We start from the raw sequence: 24190 nt of genomic DNA on the forward strand, positions 1-24190 counted from the left end.
TCAGACCTAAGATTAAAGAAGCCTTAATTTTTTTTAATTCTCCCCTTCGTAAATCTAAATTTTCCCCGAGCTATTATTTAAATCATGTTCTCAGGTTTTATTTCTGAGGTTAAGAAAAACAAAAAACAATGAATACATTTATGTTTAATAATTTCACCTTTTTGGCTCACTAATTTCACCTAGCGATTATGTAAATCAAGTTCTCAGGATAGGCTATCCAAACAACAATGAAGCCATGTTTGTTTCTTAATTCCCCCTTCGTGGATCAATAATTTCCCCCTAGCGATTATGTAAATCAAGTTCTCAGGTTAAGCTAGCCAAACAACAATGAAGCCATGTTTGTTTCTTAATTCCCCCTTCGTGGATCAATAATTTCCCCTAGCGATTATGTAAATCAAGTTCTCAGGCCAGGCTAGCCAAACAACAATGAAGCCATGTTTGTTTCTTAATTTCCCCTTCGTGGATCAATAATTTCCCCTAGCGATTATGTAAATCCAAGTGAAAAAATTCCTGTTTTTTCATTCTCAGTGAGAAAACCATAAAACAGACATGAATTGCTGTTGACATCCATAAATGTGACAAAGTCCATGTTTTTCAAATTCTCACTGACAAAAACCATTAAACATCCATGAAAACAGACATAAATGTGAGAAAATTCATGTTTTTCAAATTCTCACTGACCCTTCGATTACGCAATCAATTTCTCGAAATTCACTTCCCCTTCGAGTCCTAGATCAATAACATTGTTCCCGTTAGAATTCAATGCGCATGTGCAACCTTCATCCCGGAGCTATTACACATAGAAACATCAAATAAATCGACCTTGGAAAAAAGAGGTCATTGACCGATTACGCAATCAATTTCTCGAAAATCCATCTCCCCTAGGGACTCTATGCCCAACCCTGATTCGTTAGCTCTAACCACTTCCCCTCGATTACGCAATCAAGTTCTCGGAAATCCACTTCCCCTTCGATTACGCAATCAAGTTCTCGGAAATCTGTCTCCCTTCGTGGATCAATCAAGTTCTCGGAAATTCACTTCCCCTTCGAGTCCTAGATCAATAACATTGTTCCCGTTAGAATTCTATGCGCAGGTGCAACCTTCATCCCGGATCTATTACACATAGAAACATCAAATAAATCGACCTTGGAAAAGGAGGTCATTGACCGATTACGTAATCACTTTCTCGGAAATCCATCTCCCCTAGGGACTCTATGCCCATATTAGGACCATAAACCACGTGGTAATCGTGGGAGTTTTAAAAAAAAGTGTCCGGATCGGGATTCGAAGGGGTATTGTCATCGTCGGAGTCAATAAGGCCCTTCTACTCCTCTTCAAGGAGCGATGAGAGGGTAACGGGTACATTTTTTACTCTTTATTTTACTCTTTCGCGCCGAGGAGGACGGTCGAGCGGAGATCTCGACCGAAATGTCTGCAAATTTATCTTTGTGTTTTTCATTGGCCGGAAATATCCTCCTTTTTCTTCTTCACGATTTTTCATTTTGTCACGCATAGCCTGTGTGGTCTTACAAATTATTGAAAATAAGATCAATAGAACAATGTCCAACATCAAGTCACGGGATAATGTTTTTGAGGATTTTGGTTCTGGCAAGTTGCACTTAATCTCTGGGATTAACTTTTTTTTCGTTTTTTTTTAACAAAACTTCATTATTCATTTTTAAAATGATAATCCTGTTTTCTTTGAACTTAACTTTATTTTTCAAATAATTTTTCCATGCCATATAACATTTTATCTCTTGCAGAACTTGGGCATGGTGTGATAAACGCTTGGACAGTATTTTTTCGCAACTTGTTCAAAAAGTTGTCTCTTACCTTTTATGATAGGAATATTCGACGTTAAGAAATTGCTAAATTCAATAGCGTAAGCAGGTTTCATCACTTCCGGCTTAAAAGTTTCTAATTCAATATCTTTTCCAAATAAATCCTTCCAATTACCCCAGAAAACGGGCAAGAAATACTCTTCATTTAGAAATGTTACATTGCAATTCAGACTGGCCTCCTCGAAATTGTTTGTCGTGAAGTTACAAGTATCCACTACAACCTTTCTTATAAGTTCTTCACCTAAACCAATCCACGACATGGGGTTGAACTTTGTTTCATTCAAACGGTGATACAAAGCCTCTATTATTGGGTGTCCTTTGCGGAATTTAAGTACTCCGTTTGCAAAGTTTTTTAAAAGAAAAGAATTAAGATCTGCCGTGGACTTCATTAAAACTGCATCCATGTCAATATACAGTCCACCGAATTTTTTTAATAGCGCAATTCTTGCCAAATCAGACACTTGCTCTGCCTTATGGGGGGATGTACTCTTTACTTCTTCATAGATTCGTCCTAAGTTATCATTTGTGAAGAATTTCTTTGCGTCTAATTGGACGAGCTTGACATTAGTAAGATTCTTTATCCAGTCATTCTGCTGTTCCATTTTTTCTTCTTTAACTCCAGTCATGTAAATCACAACAAGATGTGGATATTGTGCTCGAGCGGCAGCTTCAACACAACAAGATTGTCGCGGATTTAAATATCCCGCGTCGCTGCTCTCAACAAAGAAGGTCGTGTTGAAACCGTGGTGATCGCTGATCTCATTAAGCGTATGAATTTCGATGTCAGGTTCCATAATGTGATGCAGTTGGGTGTGGAGGCATTCATTCCACTTTGCTTCGAGATTTGTGTACATTACTACCATGATTATAGTAACAAAAAAGAGGCCTATGAAAACGAAATACCTCGTTTGGACTGTCATCTTAGTCTCCTGGAAGAAAGAAATCTTGAGAAATAACAAGTTCAATCATAAATGTTTTCAATTTTTGTATTTTTAATTTTGACGAAACCTGTAAACAAAGGAAAAATACGGAAGAGCGCATCTTATAAGAAAACAGCTTAAATACAAGCAAATATTTATGGAATGTTATTTATGATGCAAATGCAATTTTTCTATTACATCGCATTTCCAATTTATAGAATTTAATTTTTTTTGAATTTGTATAGATATATTTGTATTCTTATGGTTACAGATTAGCCAATCGTGACTAGTATATTATTATACTTTTCTTTTTTTTTACTTTCTTTATTACTAATGATTTCTTTTTTTGAATTTAAAGGAATAGATTTGAATTCTTATAGCTACAGACTAGCCTGGCCTCCCTTGCCCATTATTCTTCTTATTGTTATTATTTATTTAAAAACCTGCCATACAAAAAAAGGTATTAACGTACAATTGGGGCTATTGAGAAAGAAACATGTTAAGATAACAATTCTTACTTCATAATATGCAGAAAAATTGTATTTAACACATTTTGAAGGCACTTCCACTATACTTTACCCCACCCCCTTATTTTTCAAATATAAATCCTAAATTACATATTTCCCATGTATTTTGTTATGCGTCACTTTTCGTTTCAACCCGTCTACCCGTAAATTGAATTAACACTGACGAAATCAAGAAACGGAAAAACAAGGGGAAATGTACAATTTGGGTTATATATTCGCACATTTGGGAAGGGGGTGAACTATAATGGAAGTACCTTCAAAATTCGTTAAATACAGTTTTTCTACATATTTTGAAGCAAGAATTGTTTTCTCAACATGTTTCCTTCTCAATAGCCCCAATAGGCTAATACCCTCAAAAAAAGATAAAAGACAGAGCATAAACAAAAGAAAATAAGTTAAAGAAAAGACACAAAACGCAAATCAAACCGGTAAAAACAAAGAAAACACTTTGAAAAAATTATGATTGGGCTCAGAACAAACTTCAACACAAACACTTAAAAACACATTAAATGCTTGGGTAAATTATTGGCTCGCAACCGAGGCGGGTTTCGTTTTCAGTAAAGTAGTGTAATTTTTTGTTTCATTATTCTATAAATATTGAGAAATAGGATGTGTCAGTTTATTTGAGCTGGTATATTTGCTATTATGCCAATTTTTAACAGGGGGTGAGGGCTGGGACGCAGACGTCATGGCAGCAAATAAATATATTTTGAAAAATTGCTGAAGAGGGAATCAAAAACTACTACTGATATTGCTAGCAAGACACTACAGCACCAAGCCGCCTGAGGCCGACACAACTGCGCACGCTCCTTCTCAATCCCAACCTGTTCAAAGCGCCCCTCTTCACACCCTCCTAAGAAGCACCAGTTTTCTTTAAATCCTTTCTTTTGACCTCTTCGCACTCAATTCGGGAACGACCTTCTTTTCGTTTGGCCTTGGACGTTCAGTCATCTAAACGACACGGGGAATCAAATGGTAGCCTTTTACTCATTTGTTATTATTGTAATTAGTTTAAATTAATATTTCAAGTGAAAAAAATCAGTAGGCCATTAGATAAATACATTATTTAAAATTTGAATAAAAGAAAGAAAATCCAAATATTACCCATTTTGGTCTGATTTCTAAATGGAAATCTCTTGATTCTCCTGTCTCTTAAATTTAATTTCTTGAGTGGAGTCGAATCCTCGAAAAAGGTTTTTCCTTCTATGTCGAAATAATAAGAAAAACCGAAAACCTAAATGTTTGTAGTAGCCTACCAGAAAATGAATCTTACTCGCACTCAGGGTGGCGCCCGCTGGTGATTTTTCATCCTCCTGGTGATTTTTCTGGTTATATTCTTGAATCTGGTGATTTTCTTTTTTAATTTGGTCATTTTTGATGATTTTCATTTAATTTGGTGATGTTCTACAAAAGTGGTTGACATTCCATGCATGATTGGTTTTCACTGTCTTACTGAGGAAATTACCAGTGACTTTCATATTTTATGTCTTGTTTTCATTTGTTATTTCCAAAGAATGGTGTTATTTTGTGCTTCTCTGTATCCTTTTGGCTTGACAATCAGCTTCCCCGTAGTTACAAATTTTAATTTATAATTTTTTATTTTTTCAATAATAGGGGGCAATTGGCAAGTATAAATCACTCTCCACCGCAACAAACCTAATCTAATGATTAAGCTTTGATTGAGAATAGTACTTTGTATTTTTTTAAAAGATAATTAGACAATAAAAGGATTTTTTCAATAAATAGGGGACAATTGACCATTATATCTCACTTTTCCTCACTACTAACCTAAGCTCCTGCTAGCTTCGATATTGAACTGTATTTTTAAAAGTATAGCCACAAAAGGTATTTTTCAAAAATGGGCAATTCCCTATATCTCAATTGTCACCACTACTATCCTAAGCTCCCTGGAGCTAGCTTGTATTTTTATAAAGTATAAATGCCACATAAAGTTATTTTTCAAAAATAGGGGGGCAATTTCTCCATATATATCAATTGTAAACAATACAATAATAATCTCCTGCTGGATCTAGCTTCGAATCTTGAACTTTTTATTTTTTAAAATTATAAACCTCATATGTCGGTGGTTGGTGGTGATGTTACTTTCTCAATAATCCGTATTTTCCTTTGTCTTTTGCCAACGGATTTGTTTGACCTGGGCTAAATAAATGCTTGTAAGAGAGAAGAACTTTTTTCTCCGTCAATATCAGCAATTGAAGTGCAATTAAATTGTTGGATGGTCCTTTTTTAGAACCCTCCCTCCCCTCCCCCTCTCCCGGGGAGGACCCTTGGGAACCAGGAGCTTCCTTCGATGTAGGAGGATTAATACACTTTTGAATTAGGGGGGGTATTGGACTTCACAACACTGTTCAAATAGAACAACCTCAAATTCTTTCTCGAAAACACCTAAGTGTTTCAATGAAATGACCAAAAACGGCTTCATCCAAATAATTTTTCTTAACATGGCTGCGAAGACATATGGTTATAATATCAAAACACCTTTTTCCCTGTGTTACTCTCTTATCTACTAAAGGATAAGTAATAATTAAAGTGCACGGGTCAAAATACCCACTTCTACTCCATATCGTATTGAAAAGCGATGGGGATATACGATAAGTACTGTTGACATGATCATTACCAGTCACGCTTATTCCTTATTGACCGTTCGAATTAAGGGGGGATGAGCAAATTTTTTACTCTTTCGTTTTTTTCAATTAGATAGTTTTTTTTTGTCTAAAAGTAATATTGGAATTTTTGCATTAGAACGAAGATTGTATAGAAGTTACGAGGTAAGGTTTTTTTTTTCGTTATAGAAATGCATGATAATCATTCCTTTATACATATACCAGCTAATTTGGTTAATGAAAGAAAATGAAATAGTTTTTTAGAAAAAAATTTTAAGTTTTACTCATCAATAGCCATATCCCTGAGAAAATTTACATTATTTTGACAATAAGGATAGAAACAAAAAAATTATGTATATACTTACAAATTCTGACTGTACTTCTGTATCCTAAATCCTTGGAAAAAATGTAGGGGGGTTAAGCTGACAATCTTCAGTAGGCTGAGCAGAGTCATTATATAAGGCAGTCAACTCCCTTTTCAACTTCCTTCAAGCTGATATGGAGCTAACACGGGGGTCAGAGGTCACTGTCATTAAAAGATTCGCAGGCATTGGCTGGTCTTGTGTAGTTCTAGTAGCGAATTTGATAACTGAAGGTCTTGTAGCTTGCATTATTACACCTTCGCTATATCTTACACTCTTTTCAGAAGGGGGGGTATTGCATGTGTCCACTTCATTGAAAAAAAAATTCATTTTGGGTTTGGAAAATAATTAATTTTATTTTATTAATTTAAATTAGTTCAAAAAATTTTTTTTTTCAATAGTTATAATCACTTTTTTTTTTCAAAAAAATCCCTAAAATTGTGAAATTTTAATGTTAAAAATCATTACAGAAAAGAAGAAAGCAATTTAATTATTTTCAAAACCACCCCTAAAAAAAAAAAAAAACGCCGCCGTAAGCTAAAACAAAAAGGATAAAAATTTTTTGTTTAAAGATCAAAAAAAAAATAGAATAAAAATTATAAAAGTAACCGTATTTAAATTTTATGGAAAGAATTTATTCATTAAATTAATGATAAGATAATTTCTTTTTTTATTATAATAATGAGAAAATTTTTACTCACCAGAAATTGCTTTGAATTATCCATTTTCTATGTAAATGCTTACAAAAAAATGTCAGTTGTGTTATGTTCAATAAACTAGTCAAAACTGTTGAGGAATCTAATTTGGAACTTGAATATATACAAAAAATAATTAGCATCTAAAAAAGATACACCGGTTTGTCCAACACGGACGTAACCTAAAAAAAAAAACTTGTTTGTCATAAAATAGAAATTCAGTTAATTGTGCCAGAAAAAACTTGAACCAGAACAGATTATAACCAACCTGTTTGCTACGGGCGCGTACGCAAAGTATATACCTTCAAGCAAATTCTATATGATATTTCTAATTACTATACCATCTATAGAAACGGTACCTCTTTGCAAATGACCCTGGTAACCCCAATTCGTTGAAAACCTACACACATATCCATGCCCCAGGCGTAGGTTTGCGGGTAGGTTTTCAACGAATTGGGCGCTTACTAACTGGTATTAAAGAAGAGACAACCCTTCATATACGGAATAATTTCTGTTCGGTTTGATATACGTATATGAGGGGGTTCGCCCCCTGGTCTTTTTACGCTAAAATCACAAAGGCCATTTAATTAGAATAAATAGCTCTTTTTAAAGTACTAAGAAAAACTTTAGCGTAAAGAGCGAGGTATTGACGACAGGGCGAACCCCCTAATATATGTAATAATTTCTGTTAGTAAAGTTTTTCATGTTCTTCCTTACTTTCAGTTGAAGAAACATTTTTTTTTTAATTTAATTTCTGATCATTTTTTAAATAATGCTGGGAAATGCAGCTCCCCCTTCATGGAAAATTCCCTTCCACCATGAAAAATTCCTCTATGGAAAGATCTTCCCATGTAAACCACTCCCATAGCCCCCACCCCTACCATAAAAAATCCCCCCGGAAAATGTCTGTATACTGTGCAATAACCTATTCTATATGTAAACAATGGGCAAAGTTTGAAACTGGCAGCCCTTCCACTTGGGACTGGGGGGGGTTAAGTCTTCTTTAGAGACATAGTTTTTACATTTTTCGAGTATGCTGAACCAAATGGCTATCTCAAAATTTCAATCAAGTGAAATTGGGAAAAAATGAGCGTGGGAGGGGGTTTAACTGCCCTCCAGTTTTTTGGTCACTTAAAAAGGGCACTAGAACTTTTAATGTCCGTTTGAATGAGCCCTCTTACAATATTCTATGACCACTGGGTCGAAACCATCACTCCTAAAAAAAAACACGCATCGTGATTTTTCTTCGTGCAAAAAATGTAAATTTCCACATATTTGCCGATAGGAACGTGTAACTTCTTTAATAGGGTTCTCTGATAAGCTGAATGTGATGGCGTAATTTTCGTTAAAGTTAAATAAAAATGAAAAATTCCACATTTTTGCAGATAGGAGTTTGAAACTTCTTTAATAGTGCTCTTTGATAAGCTGAATCTGATGGTATGATTTTCGTTAAAGTTAACCTTTCATATAGGGAATAATTTCTATTCGTTTTAAGTTTTAACGTCGTTCCTTACTTTCAGTTAAAAAAAAACTTTTGTTTATTTAATATTTGAACGTTTTTGAATTAATGCAGGTTTTGATTTTGGCTCACCGTACATGAATAATTAAAACAAAATTTGCATATTAATTTTACTAATATATGGTTAAATGGCTTTCTCGAAACTTGTTGAATTTCATTTACGAACGTTTTTATTAGTAATAAATATATGTAACTTACGAATTAACTTACGGAACGAACTTCTATTTTCATATATTGTAATACGTATACTAGGGGGTTTGCCCCCTAGTCAATACCTTGCTCTTTAAGCTAAAGTTCGAATTTTGTTCCAATTCTTTAAAAATGACCCCTTAATCACAAAGGCCGTTAATTAGAATAAATAGCTCTTATGAAAGACTTAAACATCTTTGGCTTAAAGAGCGAGGTATTGACTAGGGGTGAACCCAATCATATAGCTAATAATTTCTGTTCGTTTTAAGTTTTGATGTTGCTCCTTACTTTCAGTTGAAAAACTTGTTTCTTTATATTTAATTTCTGATTTTTTTAAAAAATAATGATGGGAAATCTGGCGCCCCCTTCATAGCAATGCCCCCTCTCCCATGAAAACTTCCTTCATGAAAATATCCTCCCATATAACCCCCCGACCCACCCCACCCCCCACTACCAGAAAAAATTCTCCCTGAAAACGTCTGTATACTTCCCAATAACCAATACTATATGTTAACATTGGGTAAAGTTCATAACTTTCAACCCTCCCCCGGGGGCTTCGAGGGATTAAGTCATCCTAAAAGACATAGTTATAATATTTTTGACCTTGCTGAACAAAATGGCTATCTCAAAGTTTTGATCTGGTGACTTTGGTAAAAAAAACGAGCGTTGGAGGGGGCCTAGTTGCCCTCCATTTTTTTGTCACTTAAAAAGGGCACTAGAATTTTTAATTTCCGTTCCAATGAGCCCTCCCACGATATTCTAGGACCATTGAGTCGATACGATCACCCCTTGAAAAAAAAAATAAATAAACACGCATCCGTGATCTTTCTTCTGGCAAAAAATGGAAAATTCCACATTTTTGTAGATAGGAGCTTGAAACATCTACAGTAGGGTTCTCAGATACGCTGAATATGATGGTGTGATTTTCATTGAGGTTCTATAATTTTTAGGGGTTCTTTCCCCCTTTTTTTGAAAATCAGCCAAATTTTCTCAGGAACCTAACTTTTGATGGGTAAGATTAAACTTTCTGTAACTTCATATATTTGAAATCAGCATTGAAATCTAATTCTTTTGCTGTATCTACTGGTATCAAAGTTCCGTTTTTTAGAGTTTTGGCTACTATTGAGCCGGGTCGCTCCTCACTTACAGTTCGTTACCAAGAACTGTTTGATAAGCATATATAAGAAAAGTATTTATCTAAATTTCATCAGTCTGATTCTTATGTGCTTTTGAAGCGAATATTTGGGTAAAGAACTTTTAAATTGCTTAGCAAGTTGTATTAATTTTAAAAACAAAGTTTTTCTGGGGGAAGTAAAGATTGAACTTTAAACTTAAGATGAACAAAAATTATTACATCACAGCCTATTTAAAATACATCGAAAAATTAGTGCAAATAAACCAACTGGTGATATTTCCCTATGTTTCTTGCATTATAAGAAACTAGCAATTTACTCCAAACACAAAACAATATAGGAGCTTTGGTACAGTAGAGATATTTTAGAATTGTTTCTGTTTTTGATTAATTCTGCGCAATGAGCTCAGTTCCATGATTGACTGTCATTTTCTATCTCAAAAGATGCTTTGTGATTATTTTGTGGTCAAGCTCAGGGTGAACCAATCTTGATAGTATTAGGACTAATGACTCACTTCTGAACTTGTATTATAGCTATAAATTCTCCGTTGCATAGACAGTCGTGAATATAGAGCAAATCTTAGGGGAGGCGCATTGTGACAAGGGCGCCAATGAGCAAAATCTTGAGGGAGGGGCCAATGTTACAAAGGTTCCAATAATTGACCAAATTGACAAATTTATTGTAAAAATTGAGTAAAAAAAAGACAAAAACAGTAACAAGTTCCGACAAAATCAATCTTATCCCAAAAACAAACTGAAGTGAGGGTTTAGTTTCCTTCAAAAGTTGTGTAAAACATTGTGGTATATGGAAAGCATAGCAAAAATGTACCATGCTTGGCACTGTGGAAGGAGGTGAGTGTGCTTAAGCGTAGCTTCGAGTGTGCCATGCAGAGTGGAAGAACATAGTGTTGTAAAATTTTTTTGAAATTTGAAAACATTTTACTTTAATTGTAACTTTATTGTTACAGTCCTTCACTTAAAAAAAAAAAAATGAAGAAAAAATAAATCGTTTTTGAAGCCAGAATCTATGTGCCACAATCAGGAAAAGAAGAAAATAAACCTCGTAAAAAATAATCAAAGGCCAGCGAGAGGGAGTTACAAAGAAAAGGGAGCGACAAAAACGGTTGTTCAAAGACAGTACTGCTAAAGGGTAAATAAAGAATCTAATTATTTTCTGTTCACCTCTTACTCTTAATAGGAATAAAAGAAGACACATAAGCGATTGTAGCGATAAAAGAAATGACTGGGCTTAATTGTGGTCATAAATATTGACCGCGTCAAATCTAATATCGTACCTTGAAGCTGTGAACTTACACCTCCGATAGGAATCTGGAGATCGGATTCCTTAGGAACGTGCCTCGGAGATAAGCGAACTAATTACATGTCGTTAGAGTAGATACAGACATATAAAATGAAATAAACACAGGTAAAAAGCAATAGATTTATTGAAACTTACATATTTAGGTGAACAGCAGTGGGTCACTTCAAATGACAACAACGGTGACTGAGATAACAACAATAATAGAATTGCAAAGTTTGAACACCAATATAAATCTGTCTATCATAATAATAATAATAATGAGCACGAAAAACACTTTTTTTCACTATATATTCTAAGTCCTGATCATGTGCCGTGGGAGCTACCCCACGATTTGCCTATGTCCTGAGGCGGGCCAACCCTCCGTCTAATAATCTGTCTTAAATATTTTTGATGATTTCGACGTTCACACACTCTTATCACTTAAGAATTCCTGCGAAAACATTGTATTTTGTAGTTTCTTTATTACCACTCTTCTCGGTGAAATTCAAAGCTGGGATAGCGCTGTTCTTTCTCTGATGCTAAGATGCAATTTTTCTCTTTGCTGATAAATGACTTATCTTTTTTGAAACTAGATTTAACTTAATTAGAGGAAGTCAGAATTATCTTTAGAAAGAAGGAACTTATTTTTGTATTTTAAATATATCGCATTTTGCTAACGGTACAAATTACCCTTCCCATTATTTAATGACGTCCCGTCATTATGACTTGCTTGCTTCTTGGCTTTTGAAATGTTCGTAATTTATTAACTATTTCTTCTACATAATTATTTTATATTTATGTTATGGCTTAATCAGGAGTGCTTAAAAAACTTTCTCTGTTACTTTTCTTATTTTATTCTACATCCTATCTAAAATTCATCTACCGGACCAAGATTATTCATGGTTCTAGGCTAGCTTCTTTACTAAAGATCTTTTTTCTACATCTAACACTTATTACTTTCACATCTCCAACAAGGTTGGGGCTATTCTACCTTTACATAAGATTTTTTTTTAATTCAGTTTTTACAAGGCCTTTTTTGGCTGTCTATGGGGAACACTGCTTTATCTCTATGCCATATTAAATCAATAGCTTGACAACGTATCACCTCACTCTATCTGGTAATCTAACACCATTAAAAAGAACAAATTTATACAAAATACATATGGTTCACCATATTAACTGGTAACCTTAGAAAATAATCACTGGGTATGTTTGCTACACAACGTTAATGATAGGATATTGGGAGTAACATATAGTTAATATAAAGTTATTAAGAATTAACATATGTAAATTCACATCTATTTCGTCTCCATTCGAGTCTCTTTAGCGTCCTCAATCCTTCTGTTGTAAATTATTGTCCTTCACTCTTTTCGTCTTGGCAAAATTTTTGGACCACTTAAGTTATGGTTTCTTCACGGGACAGTTCAAGCACAATTGTGTTCACACGACAAGGTTTCTCTGATTGTCAACTGGGAAATGATGCTTCCAACTACATGTGTGGGAATATGCTATCAGAGTTCATTCGCACCTGCTTTTTGACAGTTCGCGGGGTGCTTTATCATAAAGGGGTCGAACACTGGGAGTACGTTTATTTTCTTATCGGTATATATTTTCTGGGTTATTTTAATGCAAAAAGAGAATTTATTCTCGTCTAAAATCGTTCATTTGTGTCTCTTAAAAATTGTTAGCTCATGGCTTGCGTCTATTAACCTTTGCGGTGATTCCTAGGTTAATCACGGGAGAATTGAAGTTTGGATTTGGAACAGGTCGACATCAAACTATAGTGACTCCTTCAACATATTGTCTTTAACTTGTGGGAGGGGCATATTGTCACTGAGGGGTTGGTCACTGGGGTTAATTTTGGTTTTCAGGTCCATTTTTCAGAAATTATCTCTTCACATTTATGGGACAACAGAGATATGAAGTTTCCACACAAAGGGGATGGGGTGGGTTTCGAGAGATGGTCGAAAGAGATTCGACGCGTAAGTCTGTGACACGTAAATAGTTTTTTGGGTCATCAAATATCATAATTATACGGTCATATGGTATACGGGTCCATAATGATTATCAAAGGCGATATTTATGTACTTATCTCTTGTACTGATCGATGGGGTTCTCAGAATTTATGTGATTATATAGTTCGATAGTGTACAGGATACTGAGATTCAAATATAATGTTACCTGATACGTAATATGGTTCATGGTCGAGGGAACAACGATCATAGGTAACTGTTGTTTTCGTAGACGTAGCTGGGATGAAAATTGCCTGGAGTTTATGGTGAGTACTCTTCGTTGGTTGAGGTATGATGAAAATAGACGCTACTAGGTTGTATCTGCGTTGAACTACGCATTGTAATAATCGATTTCCAATATGTCAATCCACTTCCTGTAATAAAAATAACGAAGCAGAATCACACGTTCTTTAAAGTAAATACTCATAGTACAAATAAGTTACGTATCGATTGGGTACATGAATTTTACGAGACAGAGTTAAATAAATACACTAATATTAGTACACAAAACAAAATTTTTATCATGTTGGTTGAAATATATATGTAAAGTTCCCATTGGGAAATTCAATACATAGAAGTTTCTTCTAAGTTGTTGTAGCCTAGCGACGATATAAAAGATTAATTCTTAAACTTTAAGTGTGGTCTCTTATTATGCTTTCTAATATACACTACCAGATACACTTTATTTTAACTTGTTTCAACACTTAGCTAATTTTACATTAGATTTAAAATAATCATTTAAACAGAGTTTATGCTACATGATTAATTTTGAGGTACAACATATTTCATGCCTGCATTGTTCACGCACGTCCGTGCTGTTTAAGAAACGCATGTTGCAGCGTCATAGCCACACGGTTTTACGTAAACAACCTTACAATGAGGGAACAAGACATAGCAAGGACGACTGGAGACCTCTATACCCACTCGTTTTCTAATGTCTTCCCTTTTTCTTGGCTTAGACGTTCTCATGGGGTTCCGAGTTTAACCTCTGCATTTCAGCCGTTTCCCCGTGTTCTTCTCTTGGTTTTCGCCTTCTTAGTCTCAGGATTTTTCCGTAATTAAAAGTCAATGGGGTTCTTATGGTCAGGGAGGTCGCGAACACGAAAGATATGGTCAATAGTATGTTCCACAAGAAATAGGATGAAAATAATCCGTATCTATTATTCACACAAGTTAATCTCTGGTCTTCATTTGTAGATAGGGTGATATGCGAATCTAATGCTTCTCTTATTTTTGTAAGCTTTATTGTCCATTTAATCTTTTCTATTTTGGACCATATCGAGGTTTTCATTTCCTCGTTTTCTATACAGGGAATAGTGTACGATAGGTTAATTGCCTTGAAGTTGGTTATTTTGGGACTTATTATTTTTGTTCTCGTGGTAATTAACGGCGTTCGAACAGTTGACTCTTTAGTTACTAGTTGACACCCTTGTTTTATGGTAATCGTACCCACATTCTGTAACAGTAATTCTGTTTTGTAACTTGGGTCTATTCTTTCTGTATTATTATAACAAGACAAACTTCCAACAGTTTCTCTTGGAACAGAAATCATGATAATGTTCATAATTAGACGCTTCTGTACTGGTAATTTCTTGTTTTGGATGACATCAATCTTTGTTAGGACATGGGTCGATTTTCTCATAGAAAAACCGAGGACGAGCACGCCCACAACAAACCAAATGCTGCTTGAGGGCGAGCTCCCCCCAGACTTCCCACAAAACGTGGTCCATCTATTTAGATTTGATTACACAACTTAATACTGAGTAGGGGATGGTTTCCATAGTTCATTTGTAGAATATAAGTTAACGTCTAACGACAGGTAATCTGTCTGTATCTAGTCTAACGACAGGTAATTAGTTCGCATATCTCCAAGGCACGTCCTGATTGACCATTGTACTCCGGGATAGACTTTGCTATTTCTATATTTTTTGTGACCAACTTCTGCACCATTAATAAATCGTTAAGGTCGTCCGACATTTTTTTTTTGCGTTTGAATCAATTCAAAATAAATTTATTTTTTCACTTAACCTATTTTAGGGGAGGCTATTATCTCCTATGAGATATCTAAAGGGTTTCCCTGTAGTAGCTTAGCGGCAATAGGCCTAATCACTTTACTTATATGCCTGTATCTCTCCAATAATCAAATTTAAATTACAAAGTTTTATAGCCTAATTAGTTCGCAAGTTTTCCTCCAATTTCCGATCGCGCCATTTGTAGCGATAAAAAATGACTGGGCTTAATTGTGGTCATAAATATCGACCGCGTCAAATCTAATATCGTACCTTGAAGCTGTGAACTTACAGCTTATAAGCTCTCCGATAGCGCCGCTTATAGCGCTAAAGATCGTGCCAACAAGGCCAAGCCACCCTCAATTAATGAGAGAAAATAAAATGTGTAGCCATATAAATGTGACCTCTTCTCCTCGAGCTATCTGGAGATCAGATTCCTTAGGGACGTGCCTTGGAGATATGCGAACTAATTACCTGTCGTTAGACTAGATACAGACATATAAAATGAAATAAACACAGGTAAAAAGCAATAGATTTATTGAAACTTACATATTTAGGTGAACAGCAGTGGGTCACTTCAAATTACAACAACGGTGACTGAGATAACAAAAATAATAGAATTGCAAAGTTTGAACACCGATATAAATCTGTCTATCATAATAATAATAATAATGAGTACAAAAAACACTTTTTTTTCACTATATATTCTAAGTCCTGATCATGTGCCGTGGGAGCTACCCCACGATTGGCCTATGTCCTGAGGCGGGCCAACCCTCCGTCTAATAATCTGTCTTAAATATTTTTGATGATTTCGACGTTCACACACTCTTATCACTTAAGAATTCCTGCGAAAACATTGTATTTTGTAGTTTCTTTATTACCACTCTTCTCGGTGAAATTCAAAGCTGGGATAGCGCTGTTCTTTCTCTGATGCTAAGATGCAATTTTTCTCTTTGCTGATAAATGACTTATCTTTTTTGAAACTAGATTTAACTTAATTGGAGGAAGTCAGAATTATCTTTAGAAAGAAGGAACGTATTTTTGTATTTTAAATATACCGCATTTTGCTCACGGTACACGATATTAATGCAAAAAAAGTTAAAAAAAAATTTTCGTCCAGGTAAATCTCCAGGTAAATCTTCCAACAGTGCTCTTGAATTCTCTCCATTACATCTCTCTACCTTTCGTACCGGTAAGAATATGAATGAAATCTTTAATTTTACAAAATGAAAAATTTTCTGCAATAAGAAAAGAGCTATTAACAGTAGAGCTCCTAGAGACTTAAATCTTTTAGCGTTAAAATGGACTCTTTAAGTGTCTTGGGCCCCCTCCCACTTGCCTATACAATTATCCACCCCCTAAATGATCCAAGCATTTGAAAACTCTTAGTAGAATTTGAAAAAAAACTGACGATACTGGGTGGCCTAAAAATGACTATGGTCAAAAAAAATTTTTAAACGTCGGCAATTTAATTACTATGAAGGGTCATCACCAAAAATATCCTCTAGGGAATATTTGGCATAGATGATATCTGCTGGTTTCTGGGATTCTAACACTCTTATGAAGAATTATTTCTGTTTGTTTTAAATTTTAATCTACCTCCTTACTTCAAGTTGAGTTTTCTTTATTTAGTTTGCGTCAGTTTTCAACTAATGCCAAGAAATCACTATTCCCCATGTATAATTTATCTTGGAAAATTCCTCCAAAAACTTTCCTTCCCATGGAAAACTCTTTCTTCCAAATGACTATGGAGGGTCATGTCATCACCAAAGGTATAATTATTGGACTTTTCAACTATGCTGAAAAAAACACCCATCTTAAGATTTTGATCGGGCGAATCTAGGGGAAGTGGGTCTTTTGGGGAAGGGATTAATTGCCCTCCAGTCTTTTTGGTCACTTAAAAAGGGCAGTATCAATTTTAATTTTTGTTCGAATTAGCTATTTAACATCTATTTATGATACTCCAGTAACCCGCTACCCTGGTAAAAAAAAGGACATCAGTACTACCCATGCAAAAAAAGTGATTTCCCTGGTTATTCAAAATGGGGGACTCTAATTTTTTTCTCATTAGGCAGTTTTTTTTCAAAATCTATTTTCCACTTCCAATTACCATGTGCCGTGGTTTGCTTTTTAATAGGTTACAACTACTGGTGCAACCATGATGGAAGGCACAGATCAATGACAAATAAAAACACCTGATACTGATACATCCGATACCAATACGATCGATACTAATACATCTGATACCGGTATGCCTGATACTATTTGCAGCCCTTTCCTCGGGGACTCTGGGGGGGGGGGGGGTTCATATCATCACCATTCTAATTGTTAAAGACACATCAGTGCTGCCCATGCAAAAAAAGAGATTTTCCTTGTTGTTCAAGGTGGGAGACTAGAAGTGCCCTATAAAAGGTTTTTGACCATACTGATTCCATAGGTACATGTTTGATTTTGATCTGCCACCATTTTGAGGATTTTCAGGCTCTTTTTCAAAATCATCTAAAATTTGTTTTCTCAAAAACAATCGATTTTTAAGATTAACCAAAATAATTAAGAGTCACCCTTCCTAAATCAATGTCAGATGGCAACGTTTCCTCATTAGGCAATTTGTTTTCAAAATGTGTTTTTCCACTTCCAATTACCATTGGCTTTGGTTTGCTCTTTACTAGATTGTAGCTACTGCTGTAACCATGATAGAAGGCACAAAACCATGACTAAAAAAACACCTGAGACAGATACTTCCGAAACCGATACGCTCGATCACGATTCCGATATGGCCGATACCACATACATCCCTTTCTTCAGGGACTATGAACGGTCATATTATCACCAAAAAAATAGTTATTAGACCTCTTAGAAAAATAAATAGTTTTTTTTATAGAAAATACTCTAATAGTAATTAGACCATTTTTAACAGAATGGTTATCCCAAATTTTGATCAGGCGACTTTGGGGGGAGGTGTGCTGTCTGCCCACAAATATTTTTGATCACTTAAAAGGGCACAAGAAGTTTAATTTTCAATTTAATGAGCTATTAAAAATCTCTATGATGTTCTGGTCCCCCCCCCTTAGCCCTTCTTGAAAATGAAAAATAAAAAACGGGAGGCAGATCAGTGCTAGCCATACAAAAATTTATTTTCTTTGATACGAGCAATAGGTTTCATAAGAGCCATTAGACGTCACTCTAAAAATTTCTGGTAGTTCACTAGCCCCAGCTTTTCCACTTGAGACATGGCACCAAAAGTGTCGTTTTTAGCCCCATTTGAAACTTGCTGATGGTAGAATTTATATGAAGGACAGAGATATACGATACCTTTTATATGAGTTATTAAAAATCTGTCTAAGATATTTTGGTAGCCTGCTAGACCCACCCCTTTGTTAAATGCCTCAAAAAAGGCCATTTTTAGTGTCATATGGCACTGTAGATGGCAAAATTTATTAAAAGCAAATAGGTTGGAGAAATAGTATTTGAATGAGCCATTCAGCATCTCCCTGTTCTGGTAAACCACTAGCCCTCGATAAAAGGAGGTGGATCAGTGCTACCCATGCAAAAAAGTCATTTTCCTTGGTGTTCAAGACATGGGAATGTGATTTCCTTTTATAAAGTTTTTTACTATGCTGATTCCAATGGTATATTTTTCATTTGGAGCAGATGTCATTTTCGGGGGATTACATGCTTGTCGTCCAACAGGCCCTGTGGCCAGGATGAAATAAATGTGTCACATTGTTTTGAATTGAAGTTATCAAGTATTTTGCAATAGGTTACATCAAGAAATGGCTAATTGTAGAAACAGAAAAGCCAAGACGGATAGTCCAAGTAATTGAGAGGCAAATGTTTAAATGGCTGGGGCAGGGGTAAATGGCGGGAGTAAGCATGACTATTTTATTGGACACATACTGGTTTGTTGGTTTTTGGAAATGCCTCAAAAAGTGCCATTTTTAGTGTCGTATGGCGCTGTAGATGGCGAAATTTATAAAAAGCACATAGATAGGAGAAATAGCATTTGAATGAGCCATTCAGCATTTTCGAGGGATTTCAGTCATTTTCGAGGGATTACATACTTGTCGTCCAACAGGCCCTATGGCCAGATTGAAACAAATATGTCACATGTTTTAAAAAAAAAAGATTTTTTCAACCATACTTGCTCCTTAAAACGCTTAAACGAGCTACAATTCTTCTCCCTCGATTAAGAAAGATGTCAATGAACATATAATATAAATCTCTAAAAAAAATTTTTGTATTTTTAGTAACCTCTTTGACAAGGAACATGTTAGAGACCTTAAAATTTTTGGCATTCATTTCGAAGCCTATACATCATTTATAATACCCTCTCTGTTTTCGATAAAAATCGAAAACAATATGTTTCTGTGTATTTTTGTATACTTTTCGACGACTAAAATTATAGAGAGCTTAAATTTTTAGACATTGGTTTTGAAGTTATTCAACCATTTAGGATAGTTAACACAGAGTAAAAATAGATTTTCGTTAGTATAAGAAAAGTAACAGAAAAACGGGGGAAACTACCAAATACGGATGTAGTGCTTACGTACCTTTAATTAATGTAAATTTAATTATTACTAGCATTAATAAATTAAAAATAAGATGAAAAATCACTTTACCGGGGATTACACGACTGTAAATTAATCTAAAATGATAATTTTGATCAGTTATATTGTTTCGAAGTTCCCAGATTCTTGCAATTTTCTAGTTTATATTGACTCACTTTGCTCTCCTTCTATCTTGACATCATCTAAAGTATTTAATACTGAATCCAACACTAAATCAAATTTAATAACTTACTCTGTAGTTCGGAACAAACCTGGAGCTTTAACAAATTCCCATTAATCAGGCTTTTGCCTCTTAAGTTTTAAACAAGTTCTAGTTGAGAGGGACGAACCAGTGCATTCGTTGGTATGGTTTTCTAAACCTTTGCATAGTCTATTGCTGTATATTTGGTCAGTACCCGTCAATCAACCAGGGAATTAGCAACACAATTGAAATAGACATAAGCGTGAAAAGGGGTCATATTCAACTTAATAATAATAATAATAATAATAATTTTATTTTTGGATTCTCATTTTCTTTTCTTTTGAACTCTTAAATTTCTTCTTTTTTTCTTGGGAGGCCATAACTTTTATAACTTTAATAAATCAAATAATTTTAACACTTTGATTACTAAATATCAGTAAACGTATATTAAACTGACAATGCAAATTCATTTGTATTTTTTCAGTAAAGTACAAATTTTGTTCTGGCCTTGGGAAGGCATAGGGGTTTTGAGCCCTACTCATGTTAATTTCTGCTCGTTTTTTAGTTTGACTCGGGTTATTTATTGTAATTTCTGTTCGTTTTTGGGTTTCATTTATTTATTTATGCTGATTTGTGGTAGTTTTACACTTGGTAGATTATTTGACTTTATTTTTGCGCATTTTTGGTTGAATGAAGTTCTTTACTTTTCTTTGAAAAACTTATTTTGTGGAAAAAGTTTTTTAAATTAATTTCTGTTCGTTTTATATTCAAATAGTCTTTTCAGGGAAAAAGAAAATAATACTTAAAATCTTTTCGTTATTTAAGACTTTATAGTTTGGCCTGCTATCTGGAGGAAAATTTTCAGCAATTTTTAACAACATACACCCTTTTAAAAATCTAGACACAAATAGTACTGTTTAATTTAGTTTCATACCTCCTCTAGTTGACCTGAAAGGAAAACTTGATACCATTTGCAAAAAAATCTGTTTACTTTCTTTGTAGCTTGGATACACTTACGCTATTTTGACTTGGAGTGGGGGGGGGGGCTAGTTGCCCTCCAATTACTTTTGACTATTGAGGAGGGCACTAGCCCATTGAATTTCAAATCGAATGAGCCTTTTTTGAAGTCACTTCGACAACACCATCTATAAAAACCTTATATGCCCTCAGGGCACAACATACAACTCTTGAATCAAGGGTATTGAAGGAGTGTTCTCCTCAAAAATACATTTTCTATCTGGACATCAACTATGCTGAACAAAATATCTATCTCAAAATTTTGATTAGATGTGTTTGGGGGAATGATAGTTTTTTTTTGGGGGGGGGGGCTATTTGCCCTCCAATGAGTTTCAACTATCAAAAAGGGTTACTAGCCCTTCTAATTTCCAATTAAATGAGCCTGTTCTGAAGTTTTTACAACAACGCCTTCTATAAAAAACCTTATATGCCCCCAGGGCATAACTTAAACTAGGCTAAACAAAATGACTATCTCAAAATTTTGATTGGATGTGTTTGTGGAAACGATGGGCGTGGGGGGGTCTAGTTGCCCTCCAATCCCTTTCGAATATTAAAAAGGGCGCTAGCCCTTCAACTTTCCAATCGAATGAGCCTGTTTTGAAGTTTTTACGACAACACCTTCTATAAAAACCTTATATGCCTCCAGGGCAGAACTTAAAACCCTTCCCCTTAGGGTTGTGGGGGAGTGTCCTTCTCAAAAACACATTTTCAATCTGGAAATCAACTACGCTGAACAAAATGGCTATCTTGAAATTTTGATTGGATGTGATTCGGGGAATGATGGGCGTGAGGGGGGGCTGCTTGCCCCCCAATCACTTTTGACTATTGAAAATGGGCCCTAGAACTCTCGATTTCCAATCGAATGAAGCCCTTTTGAAGTCTCTACGACGACCCCTTCCACATGAAGTGCCCTGCTCTAAAGTTAAAAAATAATATATGGTACATTGTGCCAATATTGTTCTTATGGGTTATGGGTTTTAAGTTATGCCCTTAGGGCATAACTTAAAACCCTTGCCTCGAGGGTTATGGGGGAGTGTCCTCCTCAAAAAGATAAGAGTTTCCTCCTCAAAAAGATATTTTCTATCTGGAAATCAGCTACGCTTAACAAAATGGCTATCTCAAAATTTTGATCGGATGTGTTTGGGGGAATGATGGGCGTGGGGGGGGGGGCGAGTTGCCCTCCAATCACTTTATACTATTAAAAAGGGCATTAGCCACCCCAATTTCCAATCAAATGAGCCCTTTTCGAAGTTTCTACGACAACTCCTTCGATAAGAAGTGCCTGTCGAAGAAAGAAGAAGAAAAAAAAACACATTGTGGCCACATCGTTCTTTACTTAGGCAGCGCTGGTGAGCTGCCTATGAAAAAAAGCAGAAAGTCAAATGATTTTCGAACTATGAATAGGATATTGGAGGCCACGGCAGTAACAGCGGTCAAGTATGGCTCTGAAACGGGGGTGATTCGAAGGGTTAAGGAAGTTTTGCAAATTAATTTCTGGAAGAATTGCATATGGAAGTTTAGGTAGCTCATTAGACCCGCAGTATATCCGATAGTAAACCATAGAAAGAATTATGTCAATCATATTTTCCAGGGTTACAGTCAGGGCTGTATTAAAAATTTTTGTTTAGGGGAGGGGGGAGGTTACATTAAACTTTAAAAGTATATCCAAATTTGTTGATATGGATTTTCTTTACGTTTTTACGAGTTGGACTAAAAAAAATTTTAGGGGGGGGGGGTTCAAACTCCTAACCCCCTTCCTGGATACAGCCTTGGGTACAGTGAAAGAAAGGTTGAGAAAGCTAAGTCACGTTGTACAGACAAAGAATGATTGGCTGGCAAAAATTTTGCTTTATGAATTCATCAATGCAACTGGGACCATACAAAGAGCAATGTTTCTTACAAAGAGCAAGGTTACATACAAAAGAGCAAGGCTGGACAAGCCATACCTTATTACGTGCCCTATCCATCAGGTCGTTCTGCTAACAGAAATGGAAAAGAACAGGTTATTTTACAATATTTTCTTATTCAATCCGTTCATCAAATACGAAAAGCCTCCCCTTGATCTTCTCCAACCTCTTTGGAAGCTCATTATTAACGGCTTTGATAGACTGTATGTTAAATAATGTTCATGACAGATATTCAAACTGTGTAACACAGACACTATGATCGTTTTACGCCAAACAATTTTTTTCACAATCTTATCTAATAAAAGTGTCAAAAGTCCTACTCCACAGCTGCAAATTCAGTGCCCTACTAAACTTGCAACCTACAAGCTACAAAGGACACTGATACCATTATTTGAAAATAATCATCAAGACCAGAAATATTCCCTGAAATCAACAGGGATTAAATATCAATTTCATATTTTTGATACGTTTTTTAAAGTCCCCCCTTCCCAAAATAAATAATCCCCAAGAAAAAAAGTCCTGAATACGACCCTGGGGATTGAAAATCTATTTTTACCTCCCCCGCCTTGTCTCTTTCTTAGAACTAATTCTGTATTTATCTTCAGGCTCAATGAGAATTGGGGTGTTTTGGCATTAAAACGCACGCACCCTTTGAGGCATCTCCCTCCATCCCTAACAAGCCAAAAAAAATTTAATGTCTGAACAAATTTCACTATCTTAGGTAAGTTCTCTGTTGTTTTGTAATTCCGTAAATTTGTATATAAGGACTTTAAACCTCGGGGAAAATGTTGTCATTCTTGTTACCAGAGCCGTTGGGTGTCAAGACCGCACTCTAGAAAAAATAAATTCACCTCCAATCCCCCCTTCTTATTTTTTGTCTTATCATTAGCCTACATATTAAAAAAACATTTTCATTGGATAATTATTTAAGATCAGAATCTGTAATATTTTTTAATGTGCCTCAAACGACTCACATCTTAGCTAGCTAAATAATTCTTTGTTAGTAAAAATAAAATGAAATTTCACTATCTTTAGATTTTTGCAAGTAATAACTATATTACTTGGTTTTCTGTACTTTAGATTTTAATCACCTGTGTTTTACCTTTTTGCTGTGTTCACCTGTGTTTATCGCCTCACACGACTATCGCCTCATCTTCCACCACTATTAGGTAAAGTATTAGTTACCGGTCTAAAATCTCGTTTAGTTTGGCTTAAAAATAAAAATGAAAAAATTCAAATGAATTTACGTAAAAAAAATTTGCATTGTCAGTTTGATATACATATGCTGATACTTATTCCTTAAAATCTGAATTAATTTTTGATTTCTTAAATTTATAAAAGTGAAAACATTTAAAAAAAATCAGTAAAGTACAAATTATATTCCGGC

The 24190-nt window shown here is 35.0% G+C and overlaps 1 protein-coding gene across 1 annotated transcript; it reads right to left on the minus strand.

Moving 5' to 3' along the window:
* Positions 1–1750: 1750 nt before the first annotated feature.
* On the minus strand, positions 1751–2761 carry LOC148938925 (lactosylceramide 4-alpha-galactosyltransferase-like). Its single transcript, XM_089107443.1, has one exon. It carries the CDS (start codon positions 2759–2761, stop codon positions 1751–1753), a length of 1011 nt encoding a protein of 336 aa, XP_088963569.1.
* Positions 2762–24190: the final 21429 nt, after the last annotated feature.

This window comes from Artemia sp. Qi Xiang Cuo, unplaced genomic scaffold (assembly GCF_049724085.1).
Source record: "Artemia sp. Qi Xiang Cuo unplaced genomic scaffold, ASM4972408v1 HiC_scaffold_31, whole genome shotgun sequence".
In the NCBI taxonomy this organism is placed as follows: domain Eukaryota; kingdom Metazoa; phylum Arthropoda; class Branchiopoda; order Anostraca; family Artemiidae; genus Artemia; species Artemia sp. Qi Xiang Cuo.